The following is a 12,178-nucleotide window of genomic DNA, read 5'->3' as shown; positions in this document are numbered from 1 at the left end:
AGAATGGGAAATTTTGAACTTTTTTGTTTTGTTCCATGTCAGCACTTCTCCACTTTCCATGTAATTTCTACCACACTGTGATACACAAATACTGTTGCAGTATTACAGGTATCTGCACATCGAGCTATGTTCATTTAAAATTCTACCAAAGACAGTATAATATTTTAGTTTCCAAATTCTGATATCTAACAAACAAATTTAAAGGTTAAAATCACCCACAGTGTGTCCCCCATCCCACAGAGCATCACTGGCTATATTGGAAAGCTAACACGAGATCAAAAGCTATGCTAAAACTGCAAGACATGAAAAAAGGCTTATGGCAATATGAATGTGAAGTGATTAAGCCTACAGTTCTTCAGGCAAGATTGTTTCCTGGCTGAAAAAAAAAATTAGAAAAACAGAGATCTCTTCAGGATAGGAATTCAGACAAACAAAAATAACATTTAAACATTATCATGGGTTTTTTTACAAGCAAGAAAAGGAGAGGGACAAAGCCCAAATACAGTAGTCTGGGCACTGAAAGGAGCATTCTGCCAGGGCAAAATTATTTTACATCAACAGTTTTGTATTTATAGCATATTTTGATCTGTAATTGCTCCAGCTAACTATAGTACAAAGTTATTGTTGAATTTGATAAAGAACACTTTAATCTACTCAATGTGCAAAAAGCGTAAATGACTTCTTAATAGCACTTTTGTTTTGACTGACAAAGATTTATGTCTATGAGAGAAAATGTTTTAATGAAAAGAATTGCTACCAAGCATATGTGTATGCTTACTTCTCATATATATGTGAATGAGACAGACATTAATAAAGAAATACAGCTGCCTGCAATATTTGGCCTTTAATTTTCCCTGTTCCATTTTTAAATTCATGATGGAGGTGTGATATTTTGGTAACACATTAACACACTCGTGACATAAAAAGGGTAATATCTATAAATTATTTAATTACGTCTTTTAATGTAGGAGTATTGAAAATGTCAAAAGTCTTGCAAAGACAGAAACCTGAGTAAAAAATCACCACAACTGATTAAAAATTATGTTATCAAAAATTCCCACTCCACAGGCTAGCCCTAATCTCTGACTGCTCTTCAGAATTGGATCCTTCCCACCTAGCAGGAGGGCTACCACAAAAAATTGTGGATTTCACGTTTAGAGCAACTGTGTATAAGAACTGCACTTCCAGAAGTCCCAGGCTTTCCAGATTACAAAAGTGTTTGCAGATGTGTCCCACTGACGGCAGTCCTCTCTGCCTGCATTGTGAATGTACTGTTGTGACTGCTCTGGGACTACCCTTACATGGAGGGAGCAGGACAGCAGGGAGAGAAAGGGACAAGCAAGTAAAATATTGTGAAGACTCCAAAGGCAAATCCAAGAAGATAAATACCTAAAATAATTACTTGCTGTGAGCAGCATTACTTTGTGATGACAAAAAATTGATACTGGGTCACACAACAGTAGCATCAAGAGAAAGGCGTGTGTCCTCTTCCAACACATGGCACATACTCTGTGCAATTAGAAAGGTTGGGACATGACCTCACTTTCTCAAATAAATCTATCAAAACCTAAAAATTATGTTTCACCTGGGAACCATACACGACTGCCATGCTGGTTTTCAACTATCAGGAAGCCATTTAATGGAAGTTGAGTGGAAGTGAATGATGAATTGACCCTTCAGCAGAGCACCTGAACCAAAAGGCACCTGCTGAAATCCTGGTGAGATGGAATATTTTGTCACGGAAAATGTTGCCTATATGTCTTTGGCTGGAAACTGAGTATTTCTGTGTTATTCTCAGCGTAAAAAAAATTATATCCACTGATTCTCACTCTACAGATAATATAGAAAATATGTGAGTGGGAAAACTACTGCATTTATCTCTTCCCTCTCCCTGAATTCAGCAGACTGCTCTGGCTTCTATGAACAAAAAAGCGCAGCCCTTCTCTCTCTTCTGCTCGTACTGATGCAATTAATGAGCTAAGACAAGCATTGCCATAAGCAGAATTCATTATCATTGTTCCAGTCTGTGTCCAAATTACATTTAAAATAGTTGGCAAACAGTATTGCTGATAGAGTAATAAAAGATTGTTCAACACACCCATATTCTACAAGTTTCTTTCTGTACAGAAACATTGCTCTTCATATAAGCATGTAAAGAATTTGATTTTCTTTCATACTAGATTGCAGCCAGTACTAGACTATTACTGTATTATACACATGACCAAATGAGATTAACAGTGAATAATAGTGATTATTAATAAAGTATCAAGTGATTAATAGTTAATTAATAGGGAATATTTTTTGCTGTAACACACCTCTCACTCTTGCCTGAAACAACAGAAAACAAAATAAATTTAAAAAACCCCTAAACTAAAGAAAATATTTTCCTTCTTATATATTTGTAAAGTGAGTCAATTGTTTTTGTTTATTTCACTCAGTCCACTGCTTTAGAAAACAACACAGACATTATATTTTGTTCATAACTCTCTCTCACAAGAATTCAAAGGAAGTCCTTTTTGACTTACTAAGTGCCTACCTACAGTGTCCAGCACGACTAATAACAAGTTACACTTGTTTATAGTGTGTAACTTAATTCTTCCCCAAGGGTCCAAGTTTTGCAACCTTTTCTCATATTAAAAAACCCAAGCATGAGTAATTCAGCAAAAACAATTGCCTTTTTTTAATTTTCCAAAATGATAAAACAACCACTTAAATTTTTATTTAAGCTTCCAAGCAATTATGTTTTTTAAAAAGTCTTAAAACTATCACTGACTGTATGAATCCAGGCTTAAGCTTGCTCGTCTATCTGAATAAAATAAAATCAGTGAAAAGTATTGCATATTTACTGAATAGCATGTAACTTCATACAATCCATCAGAAATCCCAAAAGTATGTCAGGAAAGTCTTTCAACATTTTCTAGCTTGAGCTGCAAACCAGCAATCCTTGGGTTGTCTAAACAACATAGTTCTTTAAGAAACAGGTTTTACTTCTCTCTCGGAAGAGCAGATCCTTATTCTGATATTAGCCTGAAAGACTCAGCTGAGCATTCTCTCTAAAACTGTGTAGGAAGTACTCTGTGGTCGACAGAGGAATCCAGTTAATGAAGTAAGAGAAAAACACACTGCCAGAAGGACCCTTTGGTGCTCTGTCCTGTCTTCCCCTGTTGCCTCACCCTGTCAATCACACCTGAGAAGAACAGTGCAAGATATTTCTTGCACACATGTACAACTCTCATAACTGACAGTTTTGAGGCAACTCTTATGAAAAGCCATACAGGGAGAGGACACTTCATTTTTGAAGTCTCAGTGTTACTTCATAGTAAGAGAAGGAAGTTTCACATCAACCTGACACAGGTGAGTAATCATCTTGATATCATTTCCCAGATGAATAATCTTCTCAGTAAAAACTGCTAAACATTATCAGTTGCTGTTCAGACAGCCCAGCCATGATGAGTCAGGCTGTAGGAGCACCTCAAGCTTCAGAGAAGCCGGAAATCTGCCAATGATTAAAGGTAGAAGACTCCAAAACATAAGAGAAACAAGGCAACTGGCTTGTTTACAAAAGTTTGTCCATCATTAAGGTCAGACAGACCTTGAAGTCCTTTTTCCTCACATGGTTGTATCAACATGGGAAAAAGACTAGTGTCTCCCCAGTTGACACAGTCACGCCAAACAGCCTCCTTGCATGAACACAGGTTATGTTGACAGAGGCAGGTGATTGGCAAGCTGTATCATTTGGAGATGAGGTCTAGTTACACCAATTGTAAACCCATTTTGTTGACATCTTGGTTTGACCTAAGGCACTCCGCTAACATCACACCTATCCCACAGAAGTGCTGCAGTACAGATGGCAATGGAATGCCATGCTATGTACGATGCAGTTTCCCTGCTCTAACAGAAGTTCAGAAACATGTATCATAAGAATGGAATAATTTCCTTAAAATGGTTAGCTCATTTTTCTAGAACTTAACAGTATTGATCCTTTTCTGTAAGAAAAATTCCATGATTATATCTCTTGTGCTTTACGATGAAGGTGATATGCATAATTGTTATGCTGATTATGTATTTAAGAATCATGTGAGAAGATTTTTCTTACACCACTTTTTCATAGTTGCTGGTTTTAATCTAGTGTAGCATGGCTTTACAAATGATTTTCCTCTTTAGTCAGGAAAAAATCACTGTCAGCAAGCAAGTTGCTTAATGTTGTTTACAACATGTCTTCTTAAGGTCAAAATTAACATATGTAATAATCATTTTAAGGAGTGACACTGTGATGCATCGAGCACTAAAGAGGTCAAGGGTAAGTCCACTAATAGTGTCATCTTATCCTTATATATCTTTATATAAGGATATATCTATCTATCTATATATATATATCCTTATATATTGGCTCAGTCTCCTTCATGAATTTTTGGGATAGTTTGTACATATAAATACATATCGAATGCGTTCCTTCATGGGGTCAATCACTGCAGAAACATTCTCTGCTTTGCTCTTGTAGGAACTGGTTTCCTACTGCACTGAGAGTTCAAGTAGCCCAGGGAAATCAGTGCCTGAACTCAGGCACTTAGGTTTGGTGCTTAAAGTTTAGGTGGTATGAATATGCCCACCTCCAAGAAGTATGCTAGCCTGCTTACTTTCACAAATAAGCTTGCTGAAATTCCCATAAATTTTGCTTAGAGCCACGTTGGCTGAACATGATTTGCCGATTTATTCTTTCCAGGTTTCTGTGTTTCATGTGTAATATTTTCCTATTGCCTTTGAATATGTTCATAAGACTACACATCTCCACGACTACATAACAAAGAATCCTGTTTAATATAACCGCTTTTTTATAAGTGGCTTGAGAGAAGTATGCTGGCCTGTTTACAAAGTGTTTACCTACTGTAAGCATGTTTTAAATACCTTATTTTACCTTACTTAGAAATCCTTTAAACTTTTCTATGGATCTGCTGACAGATGAGGCTTAACAACATTATGTCTTTAGATTTAATTGTTGCTCCCTGAAGCAACCAACCTATATCAGTGTATCAAGTGTTACAGTTGTTGACATTGAGGTTGTGCTGATCAACTAAACAAACCTTTCATCTGTCAGATTTACAGTGACACACACAAAATATCCTCTTTATAAAGCTGAAGCACTACAAACACACCATGGAGCCAATATACTACATTTCCAACCCTTTTGCAAAGTGAAGCAAGAATCACACCTAATTTTTTTTCTATAGCTGCATTCAAAGGAGGCATACTCCTTAAAGTGGTATTAATCAGCACCACCTTTCTTTCCAGAGAGACATTTGGGAGGGACTGGATTGCATGCAGATTGTCACAAAAAGCATGGCAACTAATGGGAAATGGTCTTTCTTCACGGTATTTCAAGATCTTGTAGCAAAACTGAACTAGTCTTTGGAATAGAATCAACTGTGGTTTTGTGGTTTCCCTTACAGTGGATCCATTGATAGGTCAGGAGCTGCAGTTGAAAAAGAGTATTTTGGGCAAGGCACGGTCAAGTCTCACTACATACTAAAACAGAAAACACCGACTCTCACTCTGAAATGGACAAAGAAGGAGAGAAGTAATTAACTCTTCCTTGAGCATACAGTCATTCTAAACTATAAACTGCAGGGTAAAAGGCCTAGTGATAACTCTATTACCGCAACAAATTATATGCTTTATTTCAATATAGGAGAGACAGTGTAAAAAGATGCTGTCCTTCCCTTCCCCGCCCTTTTCAGCCTGTTTCTACTGCACACATATGCACACATATTTCAGCCACTGACGTGTTTACAGATGCATGCAAGCTAGAGCCCATCCTACTGCTTTAAAGCTCATAGTCATGCAGAATACAATTTTATTTCATGGGGAAGAAATCAGAGTGTGACGTACTTACTAGGAATACTTCTGAAACCTTGTCCTATCTGTTAGAAGTAAAGTGACACAGTGTTAAACAGATCTGCGTGATAATACATTTTTTGGTGTTTCTTTTTTCTAATTGACACTGTTTTAAACTGAAAAGTTTAAAACTTGAAAAGTTGCAAACTGACACACTGAAAGCAAAAGGTGGTTTGTACATACAGTACCCTGTCACTGAATTGTAAGCTGGGTGTGCCATAGGAAATTGAAGATCCAAGTGCCCCTAAGTGGAGACAAGTACATTTGGAGAAGTGTCCACATTTCTAGTGGTTAGTCAGAAATGAAGGTAAGATACCCAAGGAAAACTATTTCCTTGTTGCCTAAGCCTAGTTTGTTTTTTTTTTTTCTTCTGAGCTGTCTTTAACTTCTGCAAGGACATGTGCAAATCACAAAACCCGAGACTCTCGAGGTACATGAGTCTGATGTACATCAAAGTGTTGTTTTCTCATAATAACTGTCTGCCATACCAAACCAACGCATGTTCCCCTGATGCAAGACAGAAACTTTAGTATATATCCTGCAGTTATACAAAATTGTATCACTTGAGGTATATATAATATATATATTCAACTGAGGTCAAAGAAAAAGTGTGCTGATTATCTACAAATTTCTCATGCACTGGTCAGCATTACAGTAAAATAGTAATTATTCATTATAATGGTAATATTCATTAATCCCTCCAATTAACCCCTGCTCCCTTTGAACTAAGGTTCGTAACACTGGTGCATGTGACACCAAAGGACTGATATCAGTTTGGGAAAATCTTTCTGTTTGAATTGAGAGCAGACAGATAATATTTTCTTGCTAGGAAAAAAATAATAATAATAAAAGCTTGTAATTAAACAACAACTAGATTATTATTGCCACTTTTTTTCAATAATATTTTTTACGTTTACCTTTCTTGCATCTCGTATCATCTTCCGAATAGTTTCCTTTATAGTGTAAGGCTGTGCTCGTGGTGGATGAAAAAGCAGATCAATATTTGTGCCACCAGAAATTCCAGGCATCAGGTAGGGCCAACCTAAGTCAAGATTTGGAGCTTCCACATCTGATTCAATGGGCCAGTAAGTTCCCGAGGAAGAGGTGTCATCAATGGCATGGTTAGAGGAATAAATTGTGTTTTGGGGAAGTTTGTGAACATTGTTCAAAATATAATCAATTTCCTCATCCGCTAGGAACTCTGAGCATCTCTCTTTGGAAAGAAATTCTTTGTAGGCTTCTAAACCTCCTTCAATCAGAGCATCGATAGCTATTCGGTACCATTCCTTGTAATGTGGTTCAATATAGTTGTCTGATCTGCATTCATCATGTAAGGAGGATAGCAAAGATGAAGTTTCCATTTTCATATATATTTTGTATAAAGTCTCTTAAGCTCCCATTCATGAGCTGATGAAATGTATCTGCAAAGAGAAAAAAGTAAGAAAACAACCAGAATATTTCTAGAGATCTATGATGCACACAGATATTAACTAAAATACTTTTCTGGTAATGTTGCTCTAAGTTTTTCTAGCATCTTCCAAGAATTTAAAAATGTTTTGAAAAGGCTCAGAGACTAATATTGCCAAATGAATATTAAAGAGGTAGATAAAGAGCTTTTACGTACGACAAAACTAAACACATAATTAAGTGACTTGGTGAAGTCCTACATCAGAGCTCATAATACACTGAACATCTGTACCAGTAACACCAACACATACCTGATGCATGTTCCAATACGCTACCATAAGTTGTGTTTCAAAACCCTCTTTGTAACAAGTGACAGAGTAGTGTTGAAAGAAACGCTTCAGAAACCAATTAAATTTCCTACTTTTTGATGCATTTCTTTCTCTGCAATGCATCCCTTTTCTCTGGCTTCTTCGAAACCACAGTCATTCAGGTACTTCTCCTTATGTATCTCTTCTCCCATGCTGATCTAACCCACTTGTTGCTCCCAAGCAGGACCAGCCTACCTCATTTCAGTCAGTTATGAGGAACTCGAGAAAGATTTATCCTCCCACATCTGGGATCAAACTCTGAATCAGCAATCCGATGTCTAGTTTCCACCCTGTTCATTCCTTCTGCCAAAAGGAGCGGCTGCTTTAATCTAACTTTTTTTTTTTTTTTCCAAAACATTAATAATAAGTTGTTTACTGCTGATGTTTTATAAATTCATTCTTTTTTTTTTTTTAATTTCATTTAGCAAGGGCTGACAGATTTGTTTTCAGTGGGATTTAATGTGGGATTTAAGACAGAGAGAGAATAAACAGCAACTCCACCATTCACCTAAAACCTAAACTGCACTGGATTTCTGCATTGGGCAAGTAAGAGGGGGGGGAAGTATTTCAGGACAGTGGCATCAGCATGGCCATGTAAAATAGAAACATGATACATGGTAGCACTGTTTCATCTTCCAGGGCATGAAGCTTAAGCGAAACCCTGCAGAAATAGGATAGCTTGAAAATTAATGCTGGGTTTCCCTACAAACCTAATTAAATAGTATAGCAGTGTAATAGCAAAAAACAGTCATACAGCATTCTGGTTTCATTTACTGTCATATAAATTTAACACAATTCTCTCTCCCCATCAAGACCTTTCAGATATTTTTGCAAAAAAGTGCATTTGTTTTCCACTGTTTGCTGGGAACAGTTTAAATCTTTTTGAAAGGAAACGTAAATTAGCTATATTAACCTAAAGGAATGAAAATAGAGATCTCCATAATTACTGATACTTCAAAAATCAATTAAATGTTCAATTAAATCAAGATTTATAAGGAACTTGGGAAGACTGAGGTTAAAAAAAGACCAAGAAAGAAAAATCCAGATCTGAGGCTGGCATCAGCATGTCATATGAAATAATTCCATTTGAATCCTGTCTCTCAGCCAAGCAGCAAGGTAGATCTTCCCAGATAGGATTGCTTTCGAGCCTGAGGGAAAGGAGTGTTCCTGGCTGCTTCCAGAGTAGCTCTTTGTGGTGAACTGGAAAGCAGCAAGTCAAAGGGATCTGACTGCTCTCCCTCCAACTGAGAACTACATGTATTCCTGTGACAGATATCCAATTCAGAAGTTAAACTCTTAGAATATTGTAAAATTAAAACAGTCACTTCAGTGTCCCAGGGAAGCCAATCATCTGGAACAGGTTTTCAAGACATTTTAAATGAAGAATGAAGAACAACCAAGATATGAAATGCAGTTAGCTGAGTTATTCTGAAGAGTCTGAACACTTACAGGTGACTGTACTGAGAACCCAATACAACTCTCTTTTAGGGCCTTCCAGGACAAGTAACTTTCTAACCAGTTTAGTAAAACAGTCAGTTTTATTATGACATGCTTTTTATAAAAGGAAATTAAAGATATTTCTAAAACTCTTACTACTTTAGAATGGATATACTTTTCAAATAGAAATTTTGTTACTGATTGAATGTATACACTTGAGAAAGACTTATGTGTTTATTTCAAAAGCTTGTCTAAATACATTGTTTCTTCTTCTCACTCTTTCCTTTGAAAACAATATAAGGGAACTGGACTATACTTACTATATAACATTGTGCAATACCAAATATTGAAAGCTATGAACAAATAAAAGGCAAAAAAGATTGCATGTGTGTTCTGGCTCACCTACATTTCTTTTATTTGGTTTGGTTCTTTGATTTGTTTTCGTAATAGTATACCAGTTGTAATTGCTTGACTTTTCATCGAATATAATCAATTAATTAATTAATTGTGGCATACGTCAAATACAGCAACTTATGCTCAGACTTATGCTGAAAGCAGAGTATAAACATATGTAATCTTGGAAAGGTGAGACTTCTAGTGCGGCATCTTCCTAACAAGAATAATCATTTTAAAGTGAACATCTTTGAAGTTGATGTTTGATTAACAAGTGCTGTTTACAAAAGAAGCTTAAAGCAGTGCAGATTTATTTAAGAAAGTAGATGTAAAATTTGTCAGCATGGAAACAAATCGCAGAACACTTGAGACAAATGAAAAAATTTTAATGCTGGTTTTTGAAATTAAGGAAATCAGCATGAGATATATTTGTGTGAAACAAAAGAAAACTCCCAAATAAAAACAATGGCTTCAAGTCTATTTAACAAAAGTTCTCAATGTCTTGACAGAGGTATTTTCCTCCTTATAAGGTAAGAGCTACGTTGTAGAAATTGTACCTATGAAACAATATAATTTTGGATAGAGAGACAGAGGTTTAGATAAAATTCTTAAATAAATTTTTTGGTGTTCTCTTCTAGTCTGTATTATGATTTCTGTATAATAAGCTTGTGTCTTCAAAGGTCCTCCTCAGGTCAACAATTATATTAGCAAGATTGTGCAGAATGTGGCCCACCTCTGGAGGCTTGCAGATCTTTATCAGATTTCACGTACATGATTACAAATTTTACCAGCAAAGTTGTTCATCCTCTGAGAAATAGACTTGACTGTTAATCCCAGCCCAGCATATCAGCCATCTTCTCTGTTTGGACACAGGGATCAATCACTTTTTTAATAAGTGCCATTAAAGGGCTTAAACTGAATTTGAACTTCAATGCAGCTGCTAAAACTGAAACTTTTGCTGAAGAACACAAATTCTGAATCCTGCACTGAGGTAATCATCTTGTCCTTCTATTAACAATATGCTCAGACCTTTCTAATGCCATTATGAGGAACCCAGCAAGAAAAGCCCTTTTCCTTCGACAAAGAAGAAAACATGCCTTTTTGTAGAAAGATATAGAGAGTATCCTGGACTTTACAAAAGCAGCAGATTACAAATGTCCAGTAATGACACAACATTCTACATGGGTTCCAGGATCACAGTCCTCCAGGCTAGTGCTAAAGACAAGAAACTTCCCTGCCTTACTAATATTCACAAGATTTGAAAAAATCCTATTCAACAACTTTGTGGAGCAGCTGTAACCTCAGGCTCCTACAGCCGGTCCTTGGCAAGGTCCTGGCCATAGTGCTCTCCTCAGGACGACCGTATCTCTTTTTCAATGGAAATGTGATTCCTTTGACAAGTTCTGAATCAAGTTTCAACCTTGGCACCCCTGTTAAAGGAAATTTAAAGCTCGGGAACAGCCTGCTGCAAGCCCCTCTATCACGTATGGTTTCTGGGGCATCCACCTAACTACCTCTGGCCCATGGCTCAGCCAAGGAGCCTCTCTCCCCACAGCTTAAGGGCCTGGCATGACCAGCCTTTAATAGAACAAACAGGCGTTTTACGACAGCTGCCTTCCACCACCCTTTCTATTAAAGAATTGTATCAAGAATAAATAATAATTACCTACATTAAGCAGTGACAGTCAATTATTTCATTATGAATGACATTACAGTATTTTCTGTGGATGCAAAGGACATCAAATCCAAGTGAAAAACAACACCGCAAGCGTTCCTAATGCTTTCTTCTTTCCTCTTCTTTTTTTTTTTTTTTTTTTTTTTTTATTTTTTGTTCAACCAGAAAGTTAACTTTCCGGGCAAAACAGCCGGCCCTCCGCTGGGAGACACCGCACGTGTGCCGCCCCCAGCCCGGCCGCTCAGGGGGCCGCTTGCGCAACGCGGCGCCGGGAGGGAGCGCGGCGTGGGAGCCGCGGGAGCCGCGCCCGCGGGCCGCCCACCCCGCCCGCCGCCGCCTCCGGCTCCCCCCGCGCTCCGGCCGCGCCGCCGCCTCCGCTTCGCGACCCTCGCGCCCCCGTTCCAAGCGTCCCTCGGCGCCCAGCGGGATATTGGCGGGGCGGGGGCTGCCCTGCCGCCGCCGCTGCCACCACCCGTCCCGTCCCGGGGAGACTGAAGGGAGACACACCCACCTACTGCGCCGGTGCCCCGCGATGGGGTCTCGCCTCCGGAGCGACTCGACCCGGCTGCTGCGATCGCGGCGGCGGCGAGTCACGGCGGCGCAGGGCTCATCGCAGGTACTTCCCGTCGCTCTCGGGCGCGGTGGGTGTGGAAACCAGTTACAACATGTCAGAACGGTGTCGCACCAAACCCGCCGCCGCGGGAGCGGGGCAAGGACTTGTCTGAACTGGGGAAGCCCGGCCCTCCCGCACGGGAGCGAAGGGCAGCGCCTTCCCAGGGCCTTGGCGGACCCCCCGCCCCAGCCCAGCCCTGCCCTGCCCAGCCCTGCCCTGCCCGCTGGGCCGGCCGGCAGCCGCGGCATCGGCAGCCCCGCGGGGGCCCCGGGAGCGGGGTGTGCGTGTGCGTGGGAGATTGAACCCAAAGCAAACGTTGGCTTCAAGAAAAAATAAACCCGTCAGCCTCGAGTCACGATTTCCAGGTTAACTCCGGTGGAGCAAGACATGGCA

At 39.1% G+C, this 12,178-nt stretch overlaps 1 protein-coding gene across 1 annotated transcript in view; it reads right to left on the bottom strand.

Moving 5' to 3' along the window:
• FAM83B (family with sequence similarity 83 member B) overlaps positions 1 to 11,743 on the bottom strand; it is a 50,204-nt gene extending 38,461 nt beyond the window's left edge. Inside the window, exons 1-2 of the mRNA XM_017814499.1 lie at positions 11,680 to 11,743; positions 6,810 to 7,313 (exon numbers count right to left, since the gene is read on the bottom strand). Coding sequence (XP_017669988.1) covers positions 6,810 to 7,259 — 450 coding nt within the window. The 5' untranslated portion in view covers positions 7,260 to 7,313; positions 11,680 to 11,743. The remainder of the gene's footprint in view (positions 1 to 6,809; positions 7,314 to 11,679) is intronic.
• Positions 11,744 to 12,178: the final 435 nt, after the last annotated feature.

The sequence above is a fragment of the Lepidothrix coronata genome, unplaced genomic scaffold (genome assembly GCF_001604755.1).
Source record: "Lepidothrix coronata isolate B3197 unplaced genomic scaffold, Lepidothrix_coronata-1.0 Scaffold45, whole genome shotgun sequence".
Classification (NCBI taxonomy): Eukaryota; Metazoa; Chordata; class Aves; order Passeriformes; family Pipridae; genus Lepidothrix; species Lepidothrix coronata.
This window is presented reverse-complemented; position numbering and strand designations above follow the sequence as displayed.